This window comes from Dermacentor andersoni, chromosome 5 (assembly GCF_023375885.2).
Source record: "Dermacentor andersoni chromosome 5, qqDerAnde1_hic_scaffold, whole genome shotgun sequence".
Classification (NCBI taxonomy): Eukaryota; Metazoa; Arthropoda; class Arachnida; order Ixodida; family Ixodidae; genus Dermacentor; species Dermacentor andersoni.
The window spans coordinates 92,930,222-92,952,502 of record NC_092818.1 but is presented as its reverse complement, the minus strand read 5'-3'; the positions used below and the strand labels follow the sequence as shown (position 1 = coordinate 92,952,502).

Genomic DNA, 22,281 nt, shown 5'->3' with positions numbered 1-22,281 from the left:
GCCGGGGTAGCATTTGCTGACCAAATCCTGCGTCACTCTACTGACGCATGCAGAGCTGAGTATATGAGCTGGGTTAGCAATTTTCTTAACTCTGCAATAAACCAGGTATTTTTTATAATTTGTCCGCATGTAACCCATAGCATGTCTGTCTTTTTTTGGGGGGGGCATGGCTAAGCCTGCTATCACATTCCATTCTTAAAGGACAGCTGCGATAGATGCGTACGACGCTTGTATAGTGCTTCCAGCTGTAGAATAAGTCATTCATTGCAAACCCTGCAATTAAACGACACTTCTTTAAAGATTTGTCCGCATAAGTCGTACAACACGGGTCCATTTCAGAGACTCAATCTTGCTGCGACATTTGGTTCTCACAGGGCACGGAAAAATCATGCGCATAACGTTTCCAATCGCTTGTACGAAGCTTTACAGCATAGAACAAGTCGTCGTAGCGGTGAGAGACCTCTCTTCAGAACTGTGATATTGCAAGCCTGAATGACGTTTTTAACAGCGAAGCTCTGCGTGCTCGGCGTAAAATGGGCCGCGTATCACAAAGCTCCACCGGCGCAGACACTGCGCGCCGCCGGGTTTGCCGCTGCGTCGAGATCTGCGCATGTGCCGTGATAACGGTTAGGAATGCGCATGCGCTTGACCTCGAAAATGATATGAAAGCGTGTGCTCGGCGGCGCTCAGTCAGTTAACGCCATAGAGTTTCTCCCTATAACACCTAGAGGGAAATCTGGCGCCACCGTCTATGGGAGTTTCCTATAGGGGCACTGTGCCGTCATGGGAATGACGGTATATGTGTATGCGAGGCTTGTGTTGGCTGGTGTTAAAGAGGCTTCGTCTAAAACGTACATATGCCTGCACAAATAACGGGTTCTTAAAGTAAAATCGTCATGAAATGTTTCCATTCACGCATATTACATATTCCAGTGAAGTTTACTCACCTACAATGCAAAACCAAGCGAAGAAAAGAAAGAACAGACGACGAACTGTTCCAAAGCGAGCACGAATCATGTCGTTTGTCCTCCAACTTTAGCAGCCCGCTGATACTTATTACGTTTCATATAATTGTGCTTGCAATAACAAGTTTTCATAGTTAAACAAAACATGTCTTTGTGTAATCATAACGATAAAACAGCGCTTTACGTGCTGTTTTATTAGAAAACTAATCATTGTGACAGACGGAACTGTGCTTCCCTGTCTCTCCGAGAACGATGCCAATCCGAATTCACAACATACCGGCATTCCCATGCATGCCACAGCGCAGCACCGCCAGATTTCCCTCTAGGTAATATAGTGAGAAACTCTATGGTTAACGCCACGGGGCCAGGAGTAGCACACTCTGAAGTTCAACAAAGGGCCACAGAGGGCAAAAAAATCGACCGCGTCCCACTGCTAATGAAACCAGCATAGTAGCATCACTTAGGCATGCCTGTGTTAGTTCCAATATTTCCCGCTAGAGGCGCTATAATAAGCGCAATTTTACCGTACAAGCATTCTCCTACAATTATCGAAGCATTTTTATTACATATAAAAGAGGGCAAAATTATCATCGCTAATTAGATATTGTAATCTTTATTAGTACGTTTATTGTTTCTTTGTCACTATAAACGAAAATAGCGTTCAGCATCATCGATCTTTCACGTGACCTCTGGCCTGGATTTAAAAATTTTACCGGTATGTTCGAGTGCACGGCGGCACGGATTCATTCGTTCGTACACTAAGACTGGTTGCTTCTTTGTTTCTATAACTAGTTTATTGCGCTTCGACGTCTCGCGTTATTTACCTTGGGGTGAATTGACGTGTTTGCAAGCGGACATGTAAGCCAGAAAGCGAAGTTTCGGTCGTGAGTCATGCATCTGCATCGAAACGGGAACCGTATTCTGTTACTGAGGACAGCAGTACCCGTGAGTCGTTTAATATCGCTGCCTGAATCTTTATGTAATATTTCTCTCGTTAACTTTCAGGCGAAGACAAGTTAATGAACTACATCCTGCACTACATATCTGTTGTCAGGACCTTCCGTTGCTGTTACTGAAATAAACCTTTAGTTGCGAGCACGTGTGAGTCTGTGTTGACTTCTAATTCTTGTCTTCCTTTGTTGCGCTGCCTGGTCACTTTAAGGAGACTGTACGATAGCGGGTGTGAGAAACGCCGCACACTCATAGCAGGCGGTCGCTATAGACAGCAATATGATGGAAGAAAAGAGAAATATCGGAACCTGCGTCACATTTTTCATGTTGTAGCCGTGGGCAGGCTGTCCCAAGCACTTCTCGTGGAGTCCTCCAGCAGCAAGCAGTCGCTAGAGGTGCGTTCAGAGCTGGTGTACGGCTAATGGCTGATCTTCTTGCCTGTGTTATTGCGTCTGATGTGTTACTGTTCTGCCCCAACAGAGCCTGTCCCAAGCACTTCTCGTGGGGTCCTCCAGCAGCAAGCCGTCGCTACAGGTGCGTTCAGAGCTGGTGTACGGTTAATGGCTGATCTTCTTGCCTGTGTTCTTGCGTCTGATGTGTTACTGTTCTGCCCAAACAGAGCCTGTTCCAAGCATGATTGAACCCAGTCGGTTGACGCAGCTTCACGACCCAATAAGCATGACTCCGCCAGTCGTCGTTCAAGGTGCGTTCACAGCTAGTGTGCGGCTAATCGCTGACCTTCTTGCCTGTGCTGTATCTTATCTGTTACTGTTCTGCCCCAACAAAGTCTGCGCCAAGCACACCTTGGTCCTCATCGCAAGAGCTGCTATCTACACCAGCAGGAAGGGGCCGGAGCCGAATTCGCAAGGGTTTTACACCACGAACAAGGAAGCGGATGCAAAAATATTTGGAGGAGATAGCAAGCATGCGGAAGACTGTGTAAAGACTGAAAAGAGCCTCGGCCACCAGTCCACCAGCACAGATATTGGCTGAGTCATCCAGGTACCTCAGCAAAGAATAGTTAGAAATTCTTCGTGTTCAGATGCACCTGCAACCCATGAACAAGCACGGACAACACTGGCCAAAAGAGTTCCGCCAGTGTGCCCTTAACCTCTATTTCAGTAGCCCAAAAGCGTACAGGTACCTGGCAAAACCCCTTAGCGTTCCAACAGTGAAACCGTTAAGGACCTGGCTATCGGCAATATCGCTCAAACCTGGATTGATGCAAGAGATTCTGGATTTTGTAAAAGAAAAAAAAAGAACGAAAAATTGGGATTTGATGGACACGGTATGTGTCCTCATCTTTAATGAAATTTCTCTGAAACGATACCTGCAGTATGACTCTAAGCATGATGTTGTTGGTTATGTTGACAATGGCACTGAAAGGTCTGGTCGTGTAGCAAACACAGAACTCTTTTTTCTGGTGTTTGGTGTAGCGAAGCGGTGGCTGAAACCTGTAGCTTTCATGATAGGTGGCGGCACAGTTACTTATGCACCCATTATGATTTTGCTGAGACAACTAATAAGCAAGCTCAAGGGCTATGCTCTCCCTGTAAAGGCACTGATCTGTGACCAAGCTGCCAACAATTGTGCACTTGAGACAGCACTCACAATAAACCCACAAGGTCTTATTTTTTTAAATAGATGCGACGAAAATATACCTTATTTTCGATCCGCCGCACTTATTGGGGTGTACTAGAAACAACTAGAGGAAGCATGACCTCAAGATTGGCAAGCATGTTGTTTCATGGAAACACATGCTCAATATATACGAGTCCACCCATCATCTAAAACTGAAATATTTGCCAAAAATGACTGACAGGCCTTTGTATGAGTCTAATTTTGACATTATGAAAGTAAAGTTTGCCCCGCAGGTCTTGAGCAACAGTGTGTATGTGGCAATTGAAGCCTTCCTTGCTTTTAACGTTCTGCCTCTTACTGCCACACACAGAGACAGCTTTGTAGAAAGGATGGACAAGCTATTTGATGCTTTGAACAGCTGTTGAGCAGTACGCATAAAAGAGCGGACAATGAGGCACGCCATGACCTCGTACACAAAGCACATTGATTTTTTAAAGGCTTGCGTGCTTTGGATCAAGTCCTGGAAGTTTGATTGCCCTCGCCTACCTGGGACTGCATATGGATGGCAGGTGACAATCAAAGCAATCTCGTTACTGTGGCAGGACCTCCATTAATCTTTTAATTTCAATTCTTGCTGACGCGGTGGCTAAATCAGGATTCACTTGAGAATATGTTCGGGCTCGTTCGGCAGCAGCATGGCTGCAATGAAACTACATATGCATACCAGTTTTCTGCCAGTCTAAGGTACATTGTTGTCTCAAAGCTTTTCAAGCTTTCTGACAACAGTAACTGCGAGGAGGACAAGGGCTTTCTTTTAACTCAACTTAGGTCACTGCAACAGACCAACCTCAGCAGACCGATTGAAGGGGCCCCTAGCTCCACCACTGCTGCTTTTACAGAAGGGCTCTCTGAAAGTAGTGCAGAAGCAAGTGACGACGTGCTTGAGTCAAGCATAGTTTACTATGTGTGTGGATATTTTATACACACATCCCTAAACAAAAGTCAGTGCAGCTCGTGCCATAACCTCCTGAAGGAGAGTAACCAGGACCTTGTAAAACCTTGTCAGTTAGTTACGATGTTTAAAGCTGTTGAAATAAAGGGCAAAGCCTCCGGCCGCGTAACTGTGCTCCTTGACGCAGCATATTAGTGTATCGTGAGGCTTGAGGACAAATTCACATAAGCAATAGATGCTATTGTACACCATCATGGTGTTACAAGTTAATTGTTTTCCCTTGTGGCCGAGGAGACCGGTCACACACCGTTTTGTAGTTCAGACTGCAAACAGCAATTTCTGCAGCTCTATGTCCACCTTAGACTTCTCTGGCATTTGCAGTTTAAAAACCGGGAGTTAAGCTTGTCAAAAGCACCTAAATATGCTGCCAAAAGAAAACTCAAGAAGCTAAAGTAGGCGTCAGGGTGTCTTGCGAATGTCAGGGTGTCCTGCAGTCCAGGTGTCTTACAAATTTAAGCGTAACAGTTCCTTTCTTTTTCGCTTCAGTGACTCGTGGTTTCGGTTTCATTTTCTTAATTACTAGGATTACTGGGATTACTAGGATTACTAGGATTACTTAATTAGCTTGCCGGCCTTGTCAATTTATTCCATTGGTGCCAATTATAACATTTTTTTCTATGAATGTAAGATTTTTCAGTTCCCATTCTTGCTCGGGATGATTCTTCCTCCTCATCCAAACGTACCGGTCAAGCGATTCTTGCTACGTAGCATTTGCCTTCTTGTTTTTGGCCTTCAGTGCTTACAGAGTAAAGTGGCTTCCTACTTGAACGCAAGGTTTCTCATCCCCATATTGAATTGCTAGTCTTATTCAGAATTTCTCTCTTTGCTTGAAAGACTGAGTTTTTGCCGGTACACTGATGCAATTGCGAGTTTCGTTGAGATACTGTGTTACGTTTCTCGGATGTTGCGGCCTGGTCAGTTACATTGGGCAGCAGTCTCTCGAGCTAAGCACCTGCTCCTGCATTCCGCACGCCGACACTGACTCACAATTTACATGCACCATGGGAAAATTGTGCTTGTTGCTTTCCTCGGCGGCCGTGACCTGGCAAGTATGGAGACCAGCATATGTGCTTACATGGCCTGAAGTGTATGAAGTTGATAGCCACGTAGGCGGAAAGGCCCGCAGAAGTGGCTGCCAAAGGTGATGCCAAAGAATCGGACGATGCACATATTGAGCCAAAGTGGGGCACAAAGTTCGACTGCCACTTTAGCGGCCCCCGAAAGAACCAAAAGGAACGTGCAAGTTGAAGCGGAATTGAACGTTAAAGTGGCGGGTAGCCCATGTTGCTACGTTGGCTGCAGCTGCAGGTGCCTGCGTCACCCGATTGCTTCGCAATGCAAGTTGCGCATCTTCAACGGCAACTGTCGTTTCAAGCAGGTGGGACGCTCTGTCCAAACTCTTTGCACAGCTGGTTGCCGCTCCTCACCAGACCGCCATGCGCGACGACGAAGTGCCGTTTAGGAGCTCGCGTTAATAATTCCAGCTTATCTCGACATGCAAATTTTGTTTCTGTTGTTGCACGAGCATGTACATGGACACTGCTCGTCTTCTGCCAATAAAGTAGCACATTCTGTTCACTCACTCACTTGTGGCTTGTTTGTATGGGCGTCAGTAGAGGCTTTTTGGTCTCCTGGCAATTAGAACGCACTAGAATAACGCGACCGGTGGATAGCGGTCATATCGGATATTGCTTACACCCGAGCAGTGGGAGGCCGTGCTGACTAGTTCGGACCCTCGTAACCAGCAGCAACTGGTGCGGCGGGCCCGGGAGACAGCAAGAGCCGCAGAAGCCCTGGACTAAGGGCGCCTCCCGCACAAGCAGAAAGACACCTGCTTGTCCTTTCTTTTTTTTTAAATAAATGTTTCTCCTCCTCCTCCTCCTCTCATTGCCCTGTTTACTTCCACAACCTCGAAGCCTTTCTCTCGGCTCATTTTCTATATCGCCTCATTAGCAGCCGCTACGGCTCTTTGTACGTGACTGTTACATACAGGAGCCTCCGGCACCTGTTAGAGCACCTGTTCCGCTTCCTGTTAGAGCACCGCCATCTGGCGTCCACATAAGTAAGTTCCAAGCGCTGCCGCTGGTTATTTTCGTACCGCTGCCGAAGGTACAGTTTCGCTTCTCTAAAGTTGGTTCTTTATTCTATGAAGGAGCGGCCTAGGAAAGTTCGTAATGCCGAAGAAGAGGCTGCGCATCGCGAAGCCAGACTTGCTGCGATGCGGGAGAAACAACGGCAACGACGGGTCGTTCCGACCTACTTGGCCAGAGAGGCCGAAGCCAAGAGGTGGCGACTACGCGAAGACCCAGAATACGCCAGTCGAGAGAGAGCCAGGATCTCTGCGTAACATCGACGATTACGCCAAGACGCTGCAGTGCGGGAGGCGGAGTACGAGCGCCGCCTAGCTCGAGCTTTAACCGGGGGTGTCAACGCTCGGTTTCAACGTGAGTTTCTCTCGTTGGAGCTTAGACATTGCTGCCGAGTGTGCGATCGACCTGTGGTTTGACTCGAACCTATCGATGCACAACACGGTTCGGTCTGTCGAGAAACGTGCACAAGGCATGTGTGTGCTGCGAGACATCTTCCTGGAGGCCAGTGACCACGACGAGATACGGCTGTGTAGGATCTGTTGAGAAACGGTCTTATGCGGGTAGGTGCCGCAGTTCAGCTCGACAAACGGCTTCAAGTATCCACCCAAGCCAGCGGACTACCTAATCGACCAGTTTCGCTGTTTCAAACCTCACGCGACCGAGTGCGAGCTTGCCCGTTTTTGTTTGCATGTAGGCAGCCAAACCGTGTCCATACCAACTTGCGCGAAACGTTTAATTTCTTTCTCGCATAAATATATGTAGTGATTTTAACCTTTCTGGTACCATTGTGGTCGGTGTTAGCTAAGTCTTCTTCGCTCGGCACTGGCAGGGAATTTTCATTACAAATACAGACAGCGCCCGAGTTGGGTATTATCGTAGGGGGGGTTAATTACAAACATAAAAGTCAACTTCGCGAATAACGGCATCATATCATCTGTGGTACGTATTAGAAATACAATAATCGTAATTATTAAAGAAAGACAACACATCCAATACTAACAACATCCGATTATAAAATTTGTTACACAATGCATAAAATGGCACACTGGAAATATTGTCTAAAACAGATTCACATAAAGTTCTCTATGGCAGATGAAAAATTGGGTGCAGACACTATCTCATCCGGGAGCAAATTCCACTCTGCAATTGTTCGCGGAAAGAATGAAAACTTAAATACATTAATACGAGTTTGGTAGGCCCTTATTTTCTTGGAATTGTCGCGTCTTTTAGACTGATTTAATTTAATTCACGATACATAATACCATTTTCGCCTGTATTGGATTGCACACAAATGAAATTCCTTACTAGAAAACACTCACCGTCATTCACCGCGGTTATTCTCCCTCCCTACCCCGCCAATTACGATTTCGTTTTTTTGGAGCCGTGGTGTACGTGGCGGCGGACATCAGAGGTACGACAAGGCGTGGTAATTACAAGGCACTATGTTGTCCGCATACATTAGTCCGGGGGCCTTCTGTGCCACCAGTTGTCCTTTACACATGTATGATAAATCGAACCCTAATCCATTGTTTTCTAGTCGTCTTTCTATGGCCTTAACATTAAGCGCGAACAAGAATGGAGACAAAGGACAACCTTCCTTCAGCCCTCGGTGAAATTCCACCCCTTCATTACATTTGTGGCCTTCCCATACAATTTCTACTCGGTTGTCTATATACAGGGTGTTCCACATAACTTGATCCAAGAATTTAAATATGAAAGGCGCATCGAAAGCGAATTGAACCGAACGCCTACTATTCGCGACAGCCTATAGTAACTCGGACAATTTTTTGTTTTCCCCATAACTCACTAATTATTTAAGTTTAATTACCCAACTTTTTTGTTATTGGTTGAGGACCCCAAGTATGATACGCAGATTTGTAGAGCACCTTAAGAAACCACCGATCGAGTCGTTTCCTGTACGATATGTCTCACGTAGTCCTTTTTTCCCGGGTTGCAGAGAAGGCCCACGAAATATTAAAAAAATCCACGTGACGGAGCGTTTGCGCAGTAGTATTGTGCTGCTCTCAAGCGCGCCTTCGCTGAACAAGGTCGGCTGCATGGTGACTGGCGACGAGGAAGCAACAGGGCATTCTTTTAATCTCATCGGGAGCGCTCGGCCAGCAACATGCATTTTCACCGTCATCCAACGGGAGCCGACGTTGTTCAACGAACGCACGCTTGAGAGCAGCACGATACCACTGCGCAAGTGATGCTATAGCATCAAAGTTTCTGAACGATTATTACGAACTTTGTGCTTGTACGCTTCGATTGTTTGTGGAAAAGAGCAAAAAGAAACATTATGGGAAGCGCCAACTACACTCCACATTCTGAACATTGTCGCAGCTCTACCCGAAAACTGAAAATAAACACAGGAACCACTGTCACGCATGCATCGAGACAGGTATGGGATTAGCTCGCCGAAAGTGGCTACTCACCACTTGCCAAGTAACTCGTGCGCGAAGGAAAAGTCTACAGCGGTACAGCAAACTTGATCACTAGCGCTTTGCCGCTACTCACCGGCAGCGTTAGAGCAGCTGAAACTTGCGCTGAAGCGATGACGGCGGCGACGGTGGCTATCGCCCAGTTAAGGGATCACGTGATGCAGGAACTTCCACGCGCCCGCCCTCCTTGCAACCCGTTGTGCAATGAAAGCTGTGCCTTGTGCAGTGATAGCAAGGAGGAACCGACGATTGCGGCAACGGCGGCAATCGCACACTTGAGGAGTCATGTGATACGTTGACGCATGCGCCCGCTCTCCTTGCAACCCGTTGTGCAATGAAAGCAGCGCTTAGTGCAGTAATAGCGCGGACCAATAGGAGAAAGCGAAGAGAGCGAGGGTGGTGTACCAGACTGGCACCCCTTGTTCTCACAGAGGTTTGCTGGCCGAATGCATACGAGTGCGAACGCGTTTTGACGCCTTGCGACGAAGACGCGGTCTGCCGTATCTGTCGAATTCCGTTGCCTAGAAGGTTTGGGCATTGTCCACTTCGAGCACCTCGGCATCGCGTCAATAATGGGTCAGTAAATGCCTCTCACCGTTTGTTATAGCTGTTCGAAACGGTTTGTTGACATTCCGCCGCTTCTTTTCAGCGTCTCCATCAGGTAGCGTAGCTTTAGGTGGTCCGTTGAATTTTCAACATTATTTTGCACCTTCGCGATTGCCTTAAACCGCTCAACGTCACGCATGGTAAGACATGAAGAATGGGAGGAAAATACGAGGCATCAAAATATGGGCCAGAGAGTTGTCACAGGCCACAGTATCCGTTTGGACATTAAAGTTGGGCCTCGAGTAGACATTTTAATGTAAACGTGAACGTAACTATGGGCTTGTTAAGTTATTCAGCTTCGGTGTTTTATTTTCATCCACATTACAGCGGTTGCTATTATTTCAGGACCACAAAACTACGTAATTTGCATGGACACCCTAGTTGGTTCGAGGGCCAGTGCATAGATTGAATGTGTGAGCACCTTCAACAATCGCCAAGAGCCAACAGTATAAGTAACGAAATCCAGTGCAATCTTATCGCTTTGAACTGATTATTCCCATAAGAAAGTACAACAAGAGTGGATTGTTCTGGTTCAAACCAAATAATTTTATTTAATTATTTATTTATTTATTTATTATTTTTGCTAGAACCATGTTTAGTCTTAGTGTTGTCATTAACGTTAAGCTGTATTTCTGTTTTCAATGTACTGTGAGCAGTGTCGTAATTTTAAACTAGGACTTACTAGGCATTAGGACTTAGGAACGAGTTTAACGAAAAACAAAGGCACGCGTCTGGTGATTAGATCAGGTACACGCATTAGTCTAAAGATGCGTTGGACTGAAAACTGGCGTCGTTCATGGTTACCATAGCAACAACGGTAATATTAGCGAAAATAGTAACAAATTGCTGCGAGAATCTTGTGGGGGTACTGTTTGGCGAGAACTGGCCCTTGCGCCATGGAAATCAAATAAGCATCAACAGAGTGAAGCACAACTGCTGTTGTTCTGCTCCAGCAATATGTATATATATATATATATATTTCACCACCTTCGATGGTGCGGAGTGAAAACTTAAAATTGGTTTTTCTGACCTTGGGCAGTACATCCAGCACACATGCTTCTCAGCATATGTCAGAAAGACCAAGGTCAGAAAAACCAATTTTAAATTATCACTCCGCACATTAGAAGGCGGTTAAAGTTGACATTGCTTTTTCGGTCCTATTTTCCGCACTTTGGAAATCGTGTTTTCACCAGACTTCTGAGAGTTTCTTAAAACAACTGGAGTCTTTGAGAACGGCAGGTTTTCGAGAGGATGCTATCCGCATGACCATACAGAAGCTTGTTAAGCGTGTAAAATTAGGAGCACCCACAAGAATGAATCATCCAGAGCCTGCCGACAAGAACAAAAAACTGGTTGTCATTCCATATGTACATAAGCTACCACACAGCCTCAGGAATGTAGCAGGCAGGTTTGATGTAAAGGTTCTTTTTTCTGCCCCTAACAAGATGATCAAAATTTGCGTTAAGATTGATGGGAAGTTGGCCCAGGCTGCCTCCACTCATGCTGGGAAAAGCTGCACTGTTAAGCATACGTCCCCACTTGTGCGCTGTAGAATGGGAGTTGTTTCATAATCATCATCATCAACCTGTTTTATGTCCACTGCAGGACGAAGGCTTCGCCCTGCGATCTCCAATTACCCCTGTTCTGCGCCAACCGATTCCAACTAGCGCACGCGAATTTCCTAATTTCATCGCTCCATCTAGTCTTCTGTCGTCCTCGACTGCGTTTCCCTTCTCTTCGTACCCATTCTGTAACGCTAATGGTCCAACGGTTATATAACTTGCGCATTACATGACCTGCCCAGCTCTATTTTTTTCTATAGATGTCAATTAAAATATCGTCTATACGAGTTTGCCCTCTGATCCAAACCGCTCTCTTTCTGTCTCTTAACGTTATGCCTAGCAATCTTCGTTCCATCGCTCTTAACGGAGTCCTTAACTTGGTTTCAAGCTTCTTTGTCAGTCTCCAAGTCTCTGCCCCGTATATGTCAGCACTGGTAAAATGCACTGATTGTACGCCTTCCTTTTCAATGATAATGGTAAGCTTCCAGTCTGGAGCTGGCAATGTCTGTCGTATGCGATCCAACCATTTTTATTCTTCTATGAATATCCTTCTTATAATCAGGGTCCCCTGTGATTGTATGACCTAGGTAAACGTACTCCTTCACACAGTCTACAGCACGACTGGCGATCTTGAATTTTTGTTTCCTTGCCCGGCTATTCATTATTGTCTTCGTCGTCTGCATATTAATCTTCAACCCAATCTTACACTCTCTGTTAAGGTCCTCAATCACTTGTTGTAACTCGCCTGCATCGTTGCTGAATAGAACACTGTCATCGGCAAACCGAAGGTTGCTGATATATTCACCGTCGAGTCTTACTCGTAAGCCTACCCAGTTTAATAGCTTGAATACTTTTTCCAAGCACGCAGTGAATAACATCGAAGAGATTGTGTCTCCTTGTCTGACCCCTTTCTTTGTAGGTATCTACCTGCTTTTCTTGTATAGAATTAAGGTAGCTTTAACCTCTGTAGATATTTTCCAAGGTATTTACGTAAGCGTTCTGTACTCCTTGATGGCGTAATCCCGCTATGACTGTTGGTATCTCTACTGAATCAAACGCCTTTTCGTAATCAATGAAAGCCATATGGAGAGGCTTATTATACTCTGCGGATTTCTCGATAACCTGATTAGTGACATGAATGTGATCCATTGTAGAGTATCCCTTCCTGAAGCCAGCATGTTCCCTTGGTTGACAAAAGTCTAGTGTTGTCCTTATTCTATCTGAGATTATTTTGCTAAATATTTTATATAATACTGGGAGTAAGCTAATGGGCCTATAATTTTTCAATTCTCTAACGTCTACCTTTTTGTGGTTTAGTCTAATGTTTGCATTCTTCCACATTTCCGGGACCCTTGCAGTCAATAGACACTTCGTATAAAGAGCCGCCAGTTTTCCAAGCATTATGTCTCTTCCATCTTTGATTCAATCGACTGTTACTACATCTTCTCCTGCTGCTCTTCCTCGTTTCATGCCTTGCAAGGCCCATCTGACCTTATCGCTAGATATAGGAGGAGTTTCTGTATTCTGTTCATTACTGTTTCTAATTGAGGTATCCTGACTCCTCTGGGTACTGTACAGGTCAGTATAAAATTCTTCTGGTGCTTTTACTATATCTTCGAGATTGTTGATGATATTACCCTGCTTATCTTTCAGTGCAGACATCTTGGATTGTCCTATGTCGGGGTCCTTCCTCACTGATTTCAGGCTGCGTTCATTTTTTACGGCTTCTTCAGTCTTTCTCACGTTATAGTTTCGAAAATCACTTATATTCGCCTTGTTGAAGAGTTTTGACAGTTCTATCTTATCTTATCTTATCTTATCTATAGACAATTATATCTTCTCTCATGAGTTGGACACTTTCCCTTTTTTGTCATTTCTTTATTAGGTCCTTTGTTACTTGGGAGAGCTTGCCTACTGGTTGCCTTGGTGCCATGCCTCCCACTTCAATTGATGCCTCTGAAGCCAGCATAGTTACGGTTTCATTCATTAGCTTTGTCATCATCATCTTTCTGTTCTAAGGCTGCATATTTGTTTCCAAGTACCAGACTAAATTTGTTTGCTTTTACCCTTACTGCCTCTAGGTCGACCTGTTTCTTCGTGACCAATTTTGCTCTTTCTCTCTTCAAATTGAGGTGAATCCTAGCCCTCGCTAACCTATGATCAGTGCCCTTTACCCTACCTATCACTTTTACATCCTGCACTATGATGGAATCAGCAAAAAGTATGAAGTCAATTTCTTGTTTCACCATTAGGTCTTTTCCAGGTCCACTTCCTGTCGCTTCTGTTGCTTCTGTGCTTCCTAAAGAAGGCGTTCATTATTCAAAGCTTTTTCCTTTCTGCGAATTCTACCAGCATCTATCCTTTAGCGTTCCTAGAATCGACGCCGTAGTTGCCAACTGCTTCTTGACCAGCCTGCTTTTTCCCCACTTTTGCATTGAAGTGGCCCAGTATACTGAGTTTGCACTTTTCTCATCGCTAATTCAATATCTTCATAAAACTGATCTACTTCCTCATCATCGTGACTGGATGTTGAAGCGTAGGCTTGTACTACCTTTAATCTATACCTCTTATTTTTATTACGACTACTGCTCTCCTCTCATTTATGCTGTAGAATTCGTCAATGTTGTCCGCTATGTCCTTATGGATTAGTATTCCTACTCCGTACTGCTTCTTTTCTCGAAGTCGTCTATAGCAGAAGACAGGGCTATTGGTCAGCACTGTATAAGCCTCACTGGTTCTTCTAACCTCACTGAGGCCAGTGATATATCACAAACTATGCCTGATAGTTCCTCAAAGAGTCCTGTTAGGCTAGCTTCACTCGAGAGAGTTGGTGTGTTAAAGGTTTCCTGAGTCAGCTTACATAAGAGTGCTTTTCCGAGCGTGAAAGAAGCCCGCGAATACACGCAAAGTTGCCGCGCGACTTGCCACTTGAGGCATTTTGCGTGTATTCGCGGGCTTCTTTCACGTTCGAAAAAACTTTCATGTAGGACGTAATGAGGAAGAGAAAGCTGTATCAGGAGTTTTTCAGGTTGCTGCACAATTTTCTCATTGGCACATTTAGTCTATAATATTTGAGAAGCTGGTTAAATGATTAAGAGTAATTATCTAATTATGCGGAATGCAAGAAGTACTCTGAGTATCTGCAAGTGATGGAAAACAACATTACCTTTGTACCGTCCAGCTGCGTGGCATTTGGTAAATACAGGGCGTCCCTACTAACCTTAACCAGAACTTAAAAATATGCCGATGCACTCTAAGGCGAAGCGAACAAATGCATGTTGCTTACTATTGTATCGAGTAACACTATCTTTTGTATTCTGCTTAACTGCATAACTTAAAGTAATTAATCAACTTCTCAAGCAGCAAAGTTAGGCAAAAAATTCCAATTAGAAAGTTGTGGAGCGCTTAGCAAAACGTCCGATTAAGAATTTTCTAGCTTTCTATCCATTAAGTGTTAGCTTTTTTCAGCTTACTGCAGATGACCGCGAAATACAAGAAGTCAAAGTCCCTTTGTTAAAGAAAGATGGTTGAATGCGAAACTTTATTCTCTCAATGCAAACTGCAAACCTGGGGAAACTAGATTCTGAGGTTTACTTCAACGAAAATCTGACTGTCCAGAACAAAAGACTGTTTTCGGAAATGAAATCAACCGCAGGTGAAATGAATTATCAGTTCGTGTGGATCAAAAACGGCTAAATGTTCTTGCATTTCGTGCAATGACCGGGTTATTAAAATAAAACAGTGGAAGATCTGAACAAAATACGATAAGGCATTTGACTCTCCTCTGTTCACCTGTCGCTGTTACGACCCACTAATTCCTGGCGACACGGCGCGAAACATGTTGCTGTTATGATGTGACTTCTTTCCAACACCTGAGAGTTTCGCGAGAAGCAAGGCAGATTTCCTTGCTTCATCTCAATGCGCGCAGTTTAACGAATAAACTCGAGTCGATTGATACAGTGCTGGATGGCCTGAATCATAAGTTTGAATTTTTGTGTTTCGCTGAAACGTGGTTCTCTGATAGATCTGCTGATGTGCATTTTTTGGGGGTATACGTGTGCTTTTGTGTCACGAAGTGGCAAGCGAGGAGGACGCGTTGCAGTATACGTGCAAAATAACCTTGAGTTTGAAGGTATATTCGAATACTCGCTTGCAGGTCGTCACCATGAAAGCTTACTGATAAAGTGCACCAATTCAATGTTACTCGATCATTACAGAACTCCTTCTGGTAATATTAATGAGTTCCTTGCATACCTTGAACAGATTTTATTACCTGCTCCGCATTGGCCTCCCCGTCATTGTTACCGGTGTCTTTAACATCAACTTACTCTCGCAGGACAGCAATAAACAACGCCTTCCTGACGCAGTTTATTGCCTTTGTTGCCAAAGTGTCATTGATGCACCTACTAGGGTGACCGGCACATCTGAAACTTTGCTGGACCTGTGTTTTACAAATTACCTGTTGCTTAGTCAGATGTTGGTGTATTAATATCAGGAATAAATGATCATTTGCCCATTTTTATGTTTTTAGGACGTACTGTTCATATCATAACCGCTTCAAAGACCAATGTCCTATATTGTATAAAAAACATCAGGAGACAAAGTTGCATTTTTGCGGTAGCTTGTTGAGGAAGCAAACTGGAGTACTGTACTGCAAGAGACCGACCCTGTCGCGGCGTATTGTATTTTCCTAGAAAATGCCAAACAATTGTATGACTTAGCATTTCCTCTTGTTGAATTTAAGAAGAATAAAAAGTCCAAAAAGCCATGGATTGACGTCGTCTTATGAAGCGCATAAGAGAAGGTGATAAGCTGTTCCCTTTGTTCACAAAAACAAAAAAAAAACATTCCTTATATACAGGAATATAAGAAGGTCAGGAATAACCTCAATTACCATCTAAAATGAGCTCGGGCCATCTACTGTGAAAACAAGTTTTAAAATATTTGCAATAATTCTAGAAAAATTTGGAGATGTGTAAAAAATCTAACGTCGGCAGAAGCGAACAATGATATTTCGGAACTCATGAAACAGCGTATACATTACTCAGGTATTTGACTCGTCGACAAATTTAACGAACATTTTTTAAAGGCTGGGATATCTGACAACCCCGACGCAAGCAACACTGATTGCACGTCGTACATTACTCATTGTGCTGTGTCGTGGATATTCCTCACTCCCGCCACTGAACTAGAGATTCATGACCTGCTGCAGAAAATAAATAATATGTTACATGTGGCATAGACGAAATAAGCCTCAGCCTGTAAAAGCGATTTCTCGTATCATTGATCGGCCACTCTTTCACATTTTCAACTTAATTCTTAGCACCCGAACGCTTCCAGATGAACTGAAGATCGCAAGGAGGACAGCAATTTTCAAAGGTCGCGATAACGGTGACCTTGGCAATTACCGACCGATCTAGGTCTTGCCGATATTCTCAAACATAGGGGAACAGGCCATTCATTCTAGGCGTTCTAACTTTTTTTCGACAAGCCAACGCAATAACGAAGCAGCAGTATGGCTTTCAAAACAAAAATCTACTGAAGCGGCCTTATTGAAGACAAAATTCTTCACAACTTCGGGCACAAATTAGACACTTCAGTCTTGTGCCTTGACTTCCGGAAACCATTTGAGTAGGCAAAACATGACATATTATTATACAAACTGCATAAACATGGGATTAGAGGAGTCGCTTTAGAAGTGGTTAAAAGCTAGGTTAAAACTCGCGTTCAATACACTGCGAACTATGACATCAAATCTTGGATGGGGCATATAACATGCGGCGTTCCTCAGGGGTCAATTCCGGGGCATATTTTTTATGTATGTCAATGAAATTGTAAATGTACCACACACGTCACATTTCAACATTGTATGCGGGCGACAGTAGCTCTTTCTTTTACGGCACGGAATTAAAGTCATTACATTAACAGACTAACGATTGATTTCACGAACTGCCAGAATGGCTTAAAATTAACAGTTTAGATTGAAATAATAAAAAAACAAAGTATGTAATATTTAGACCTCGTACTAAGGCCGCTCCTCAAGAGAAGTTTATTCACTTTCGTAATCTCGTAATAGACCGAGTTATATCATACAAATTCCTTGATCTACTTTTCAACCAATATTTACTAAGGTCTATGCACAAAAAATTGCCCGTGAAAATGTGCCGCGACACACTGGTATTACATGTAAATTGCGAAGCTCGATTCCAGTGTGGCTGAAGAAACAGCTGTATTACACATTGGTACACTCACACATTCACTACTGTCTACATTTGTGGGGAACTACGACAACGACTAACATGGAATGTATACTTGTACTCCAGAGAAATAGTCTTACGTATTATCGAAGGTGAATCATATTGTCATACAGCTCGGATCTGTAAGAGCAGCAAATTCTGGCAATTCCCAATATACTGAATAAAAATATAGCTACTCTAATATGTAATCGATAAGTGTCTGATGCATCTGGTTTCGTAAATAAACACCTCCGGAGAGAACACTGCCACGACTTGCGAGATACGTTTTATAAAAAGGAAAAGCTGCGCACCAACTAGGGCATCCAGAGGCTTGATTACGTAGTATCAGATTTCCTAAACAAACACCCTAATGTACTGTCGATTATCGAGAAGAGCACTTCTGTCCACGCCTTTAAGAAAGTATTTATGCATACCTATTAATAATTCAGTAAGGACGGAGTGGGTAAGCAAATACTCAGCACTTTGCACGGAATAGTCATGTTTTCAATGTTGTTCATTATATCGTCAAGTGTTTGTATAGTTACTCTTCAAGTCATATCTTAGATATATTGTGTATCTATAGACGCTCACGCTTCGCCTTTAAGAGTAGAATGCCTTAGCATTAAAGGGTCCCGGAGTGCTTCTCAGGCTTTCAGGTAAGTGCAGCTAATGCAACCGTAATCTTCAGTGGGAAACGCTTGCGCCGAAAGCTATGCACGAAGGCATTTTCTTTGCGCCCTGCACGGCCGGCGCCGCCGCTACCGCGGATGGATGGACAACATCGATCGATGCTATGAGCGTCCCCTTTGAAACAGGTGGTGGGATGCGCCACCAAGCTCTTATTAGTTTTTTTTACCAAATGTTCTACCTACATTTAAAGGAAAGCCACACAATTTCTAGCATGAAACTTTCTGAACCACTACTGGGAACGTTGTTTTTTGTACACCTCCGTTGTTTGTCGTCTTCTTACTTTTCTGCCACCAAATTTCCGATAGCCTCTTAGTAATATCTCTATTGCGGACATGTTTGCTTTACCCCTGCTGTCATTGAACCCAATGGCTTCAAGGAGGCCAGAGGAGCCTAAACCTGCCTTTGGGCAGATATCTTGACATTCTAATAAAACATTTTCCGTCGTTTCCCTAGCCTTACCGCAGCAAGCACATGCTTCTCCTTACTTGTTGTACCTCGCTCTATAAGTACGCGTTACAAGGTATCCTGATCTCACTAAGAAAAGAGCTTCCCTTTGAGTTAACATAAATTGTTTCTTTCCTGATTTCGTTTTTTCCCTCTTAGGTAGTTATTCATAGCAGGTTTCTTTTCCATTGCCGCCGCTCATGAAATTATCTCTGCCTCTGACATTGCGTTTGACCTTCTTTGTTGCCATGCTACTTACATATACCGGTCGCACACTTGCTGATAAGAATCCTAGTTCTTTTCCTCCACTGTGAGCCAAACTTTTTCCTGTACAGATATTTGACCACTCTCGCAACCCAATCACTTTCTTCCATATTCCTCAGTCGTTCTTCAAAATAAATTTTACTCTGAGCTTCTTTCATTTCAAAACTTGTCCAGCACATATCCACTTGTACAGCTTAATTTGTAGTCTTCTCGTGAGCGCTCAATACGAGGCATCCCATTGACCTTTGGTTGCCATCGAGTCCTTATTGTACCCCTGAATTCCAGCCAACAACCGCATTTTCAAGTGTAAGTCCTGCAACCATTACACCTTTCCACGTGCCCCGCAGCAGCTCATACCTATTGTATCCCTATAGCGCTCTGTGCTTCATTATGGCCGCATTTCTCTTCCCCTTTGGTCTTATTGTTTTAGAGCGCAGCTCTTAGGTGCCCGTACCTGCGGTGAGCGCCGGTGTTGTGCCTCGGCGTAACCGAGCGAACAGCGAAGGATGAAAGCGAAGGCACAGCGCAGCAGGGGATGAAGGACGCGAGGAGGAAAGCCGAGGAGGAGGGTATCGCGAAAGTGTGAGATGAAAACCGTAGTGTGATGGCGATGGCTACAATATGGTACCAGAGTAGCGCACGTCGGACACATGGAATCAAAGCACTGCATGAACGGAGATCTGTCTGCGGCGCCTGCTATGAATCGATCGCGCCCACGCGTCGCTCACTCGCTGGCTCTCGCGACCTCCAGATTAGCAAGGCAGTCGCGTCACACTTCGCTCCGTTTGCAACGTGCCATACGAGTCTGCACCAGCCAATATATCGCGAAATAAAACATGTATAAAAGGTTCACTCAAATTTCACATTAGGAAGTATCGTAATTGTCGGCGAATTTTTTCCCGTGTTCCCATACTTGTATATCTATTATCTTCGTTTATTCATAAATCAAGGTGTTTGTGTCCTTTCATCAGCGGTATCTCCTGGCTCTGTATTGGCACTGTCTGATCACTGTTTTCATTGAATACCATAATACCTGATTTCGAACGCTAAGTTTCGATCCTAACTTGTCATCTTACTATGCCCATATATTAGTCAGACATTGCATATTACTTTGCTTGTAAGCGAGCGGCACAATGTTGTCCGCATAAAACAAACCTGGAAGCTGCTGCTCTACTAAGGTTTCCACCTGTTCTTATGAGAGATTCAACATGATATAGTTTCCCTCTAGTGCCCTTTCCGTCCTTACCATGTACATAATAAACAGCAGTAGGGATAGATGCCACCCCTGCCTCAATCTCTTGTTGCGGTCAACTTTCTCCTCGCTCCTCATCCTTTCCCATTCAACGCAAACATTATCTTCTAAGTAAATCTCCCTCAAAAGCTGCGTACAGTCGTCGACTAAGCCTTGTCCTTACAGCGTATCCCACAATATGTTGTGGTGTACGTTGTCATGCGCTCTGGTAACGTCTAAACAGCCACATATAGCGGTCCCCTTTCTTTCTTGGATGTTTCAATACACTGAATAAGTACAAATCGATTATCATCCAGACGCCTACCAATTCTGAAGCCATTCTGAAGTTCTCTCAATATACCATTATTATCTGGCCATGCTTACAGTTTAATTTAATCGCCTGCATTGCTAACCTGTATATCTTTTATGTAATGGTCAACGGTCTATATGAGTAATACACCCTAGTTTTATACTTACACGGATGCGCAGAGGCTAACGCCATCTTGCGGTGCTGCAAGGAACCGAGCGGAGCACGCGGCGCGCGCCGCTCTGTGATTGGTCGAAACGCGGCGCGCGGCGCGCTGATATGGGTAAAAAATTTTCGCTCATGCTCAACGCACGGTCAACACCAGCGACGCCGTGCTTTCTGCGGGACGGAGCCCTTAAAGCTGTCGCTTTAAAACATTGGCCAACTGAAGAACATGCATTGTAACTGAAGTGAAGCAGGTGACGCTTCAGTTCCGTTGTAGCAGACGGCGCCGCAGGGTGCTCTCACTACATTATCTCCGAGTTATATGTCCGTCGTCTGAAATGTTATCGCAGTAAAGGAGATACACTTGTCAGCATTCAGAGGCGGCAAGACGGCTGCAGCGCGTTCGGAGCCAGCCATCGCAGGCGACTGACGACCGCGGGCGCGTTGTGGCCCGCTGCCGCCCGCGCTGTTTCCGCTGTCCTCTCATCACCGTCACCATAATCATAACAAAACCACAGCGGCCGCCTATGCTCGTGGGAAACGACTTTCGACAATACCTTCCTGTCCCCACCATCACTCGCCCTTCTAAATATTAGTTCTCCCCCTTTCCACGAAAAAATTCTATGCCACTGATTGTATCTTTTGGCTCGAATTCTTGAGTGCAGCTGGTGATTTTCGATATTATTCCTTATCATAAAGTGGTACATCTGGTTCTACCTGCTGCTTTCCAGCTGCCGCTAATGACTTTGACAATGGGGCAAAGCCGTCGGCTGTTGAAGATCTTATAGGTCACGTGCGAGTCGTCATCCCGGACATCACTGAAGACATGCTCAATTCTCTGCTTGTATACATCAAATCAGCGGGCGTCACCAGTGAAGCGGACATCGACAATATAGAGGCTAGAGAGCTTTCCGCGATTGTTGGTGCCGAGAATGCAATTGCACTGCTGGACTACTTTAGGAAGCAAGGTAAGTGGGTAATGCGTGCTATAGGGTCAATATTTCTTTCTTTTTCTTATGAACTCCATAAAGAAAAACTCAAGAGGTGGAGGAGGGGGAGGCCAACCCGGGTCACGTGTTTCACCGGTGGCGTTGCACTGGCCATTCTCTAGCTCGCGGTTCCCTGCGACTGCCTTATTAAAATGCACGTGAGAATACACAAAGCTTGTAATTGTACAAATTCTTAAGTCATCTGGAAGAAATTTGCTTCATTTATTACAGAAAGCAGAATTCTAAATAGATTTGGAACCAAACCTGTAATCCATACTCTGATCGTTACTACGAAAATTCCCGAAACTCGGGCAAGCTTCAGTAAACTCAACCACAAAGTTTACAAATTCATTCCTGCGCCTCAAAATCGGATCACGGTTCATTGAGCTGCATCCTATAGAGCATATCTTGAGTGGCTAAATGTGTAATACGAATTTGTAGCTTGAATGAAATTTTTACATTGTTTGCGATAGTCAATTTTGTCAGCCATCTTACGCGGCACTACGCTTTTATGGCGCAGCTCCTAGGCGCGCGCTCCCGCGTTGGGCGTCAGCGTGCCTCGGCGTGCCTCGGCGTACCTCAGCGTCCGAGCGAACGAACACAGCGCTGGATCAAAGTGAGCGTGGAGCGCAGCAGGGGAGGAAAGACGGCCATAGCGAAGAGAGCACGAAGGAAAGCGGGGAAGGATGCTGCAGCGGTACCATGAGGCGGAAAGCGGAGGAGGAGGGCATGGCGAAAGCATGAGAA

General features: G+C 44.7%; 2 protein-coding genes across 2 annotated transcripts in view; one reads left to right on the top strand and one right to left on the bottom strand.

Annotated features, from left to right (window-relative positions):
- The window catches only part of LOC126530873 (uncharacterized), a 57,513-nt gene extending 48,305 nt beyond the window's left edge, over window positions 1-9,208 (bottom strand). Inside the window, exon 1 of the mRNA XM_050178178.3 lies at window positions 9,117-9,208. The gene's annotated coding sequence lies outside the window, so the exon portion shown is untranslated. The remainder of the gene's footprint in view (window positions 1-9,116) is intronic.
- A 265-nt stretch (window positions 9,209-9,473) lies between these two features.
- LOC126532014 (uncharacterized) overlaps window positions 9,474-22,281 on the top strand; it is a 47,691-nt gene continuing 34,883 nt past the window's right edge. The window contains exons 1-2 of the mRNA XM_050179715.3: window positions 9,474-9,616; window positions 21,277-21,513. Coding sequence (XP_050035672.2) covers window positions 9,613-9,616; window positions 21,277-21,513 — 241 coding nt within the window. The 5' untranslated portion in view covers window positions 9,474-9,612. The remainder of the gene's footprint in view (window positions 9,617-21,276; window positions 21,514-22,281) is intronic.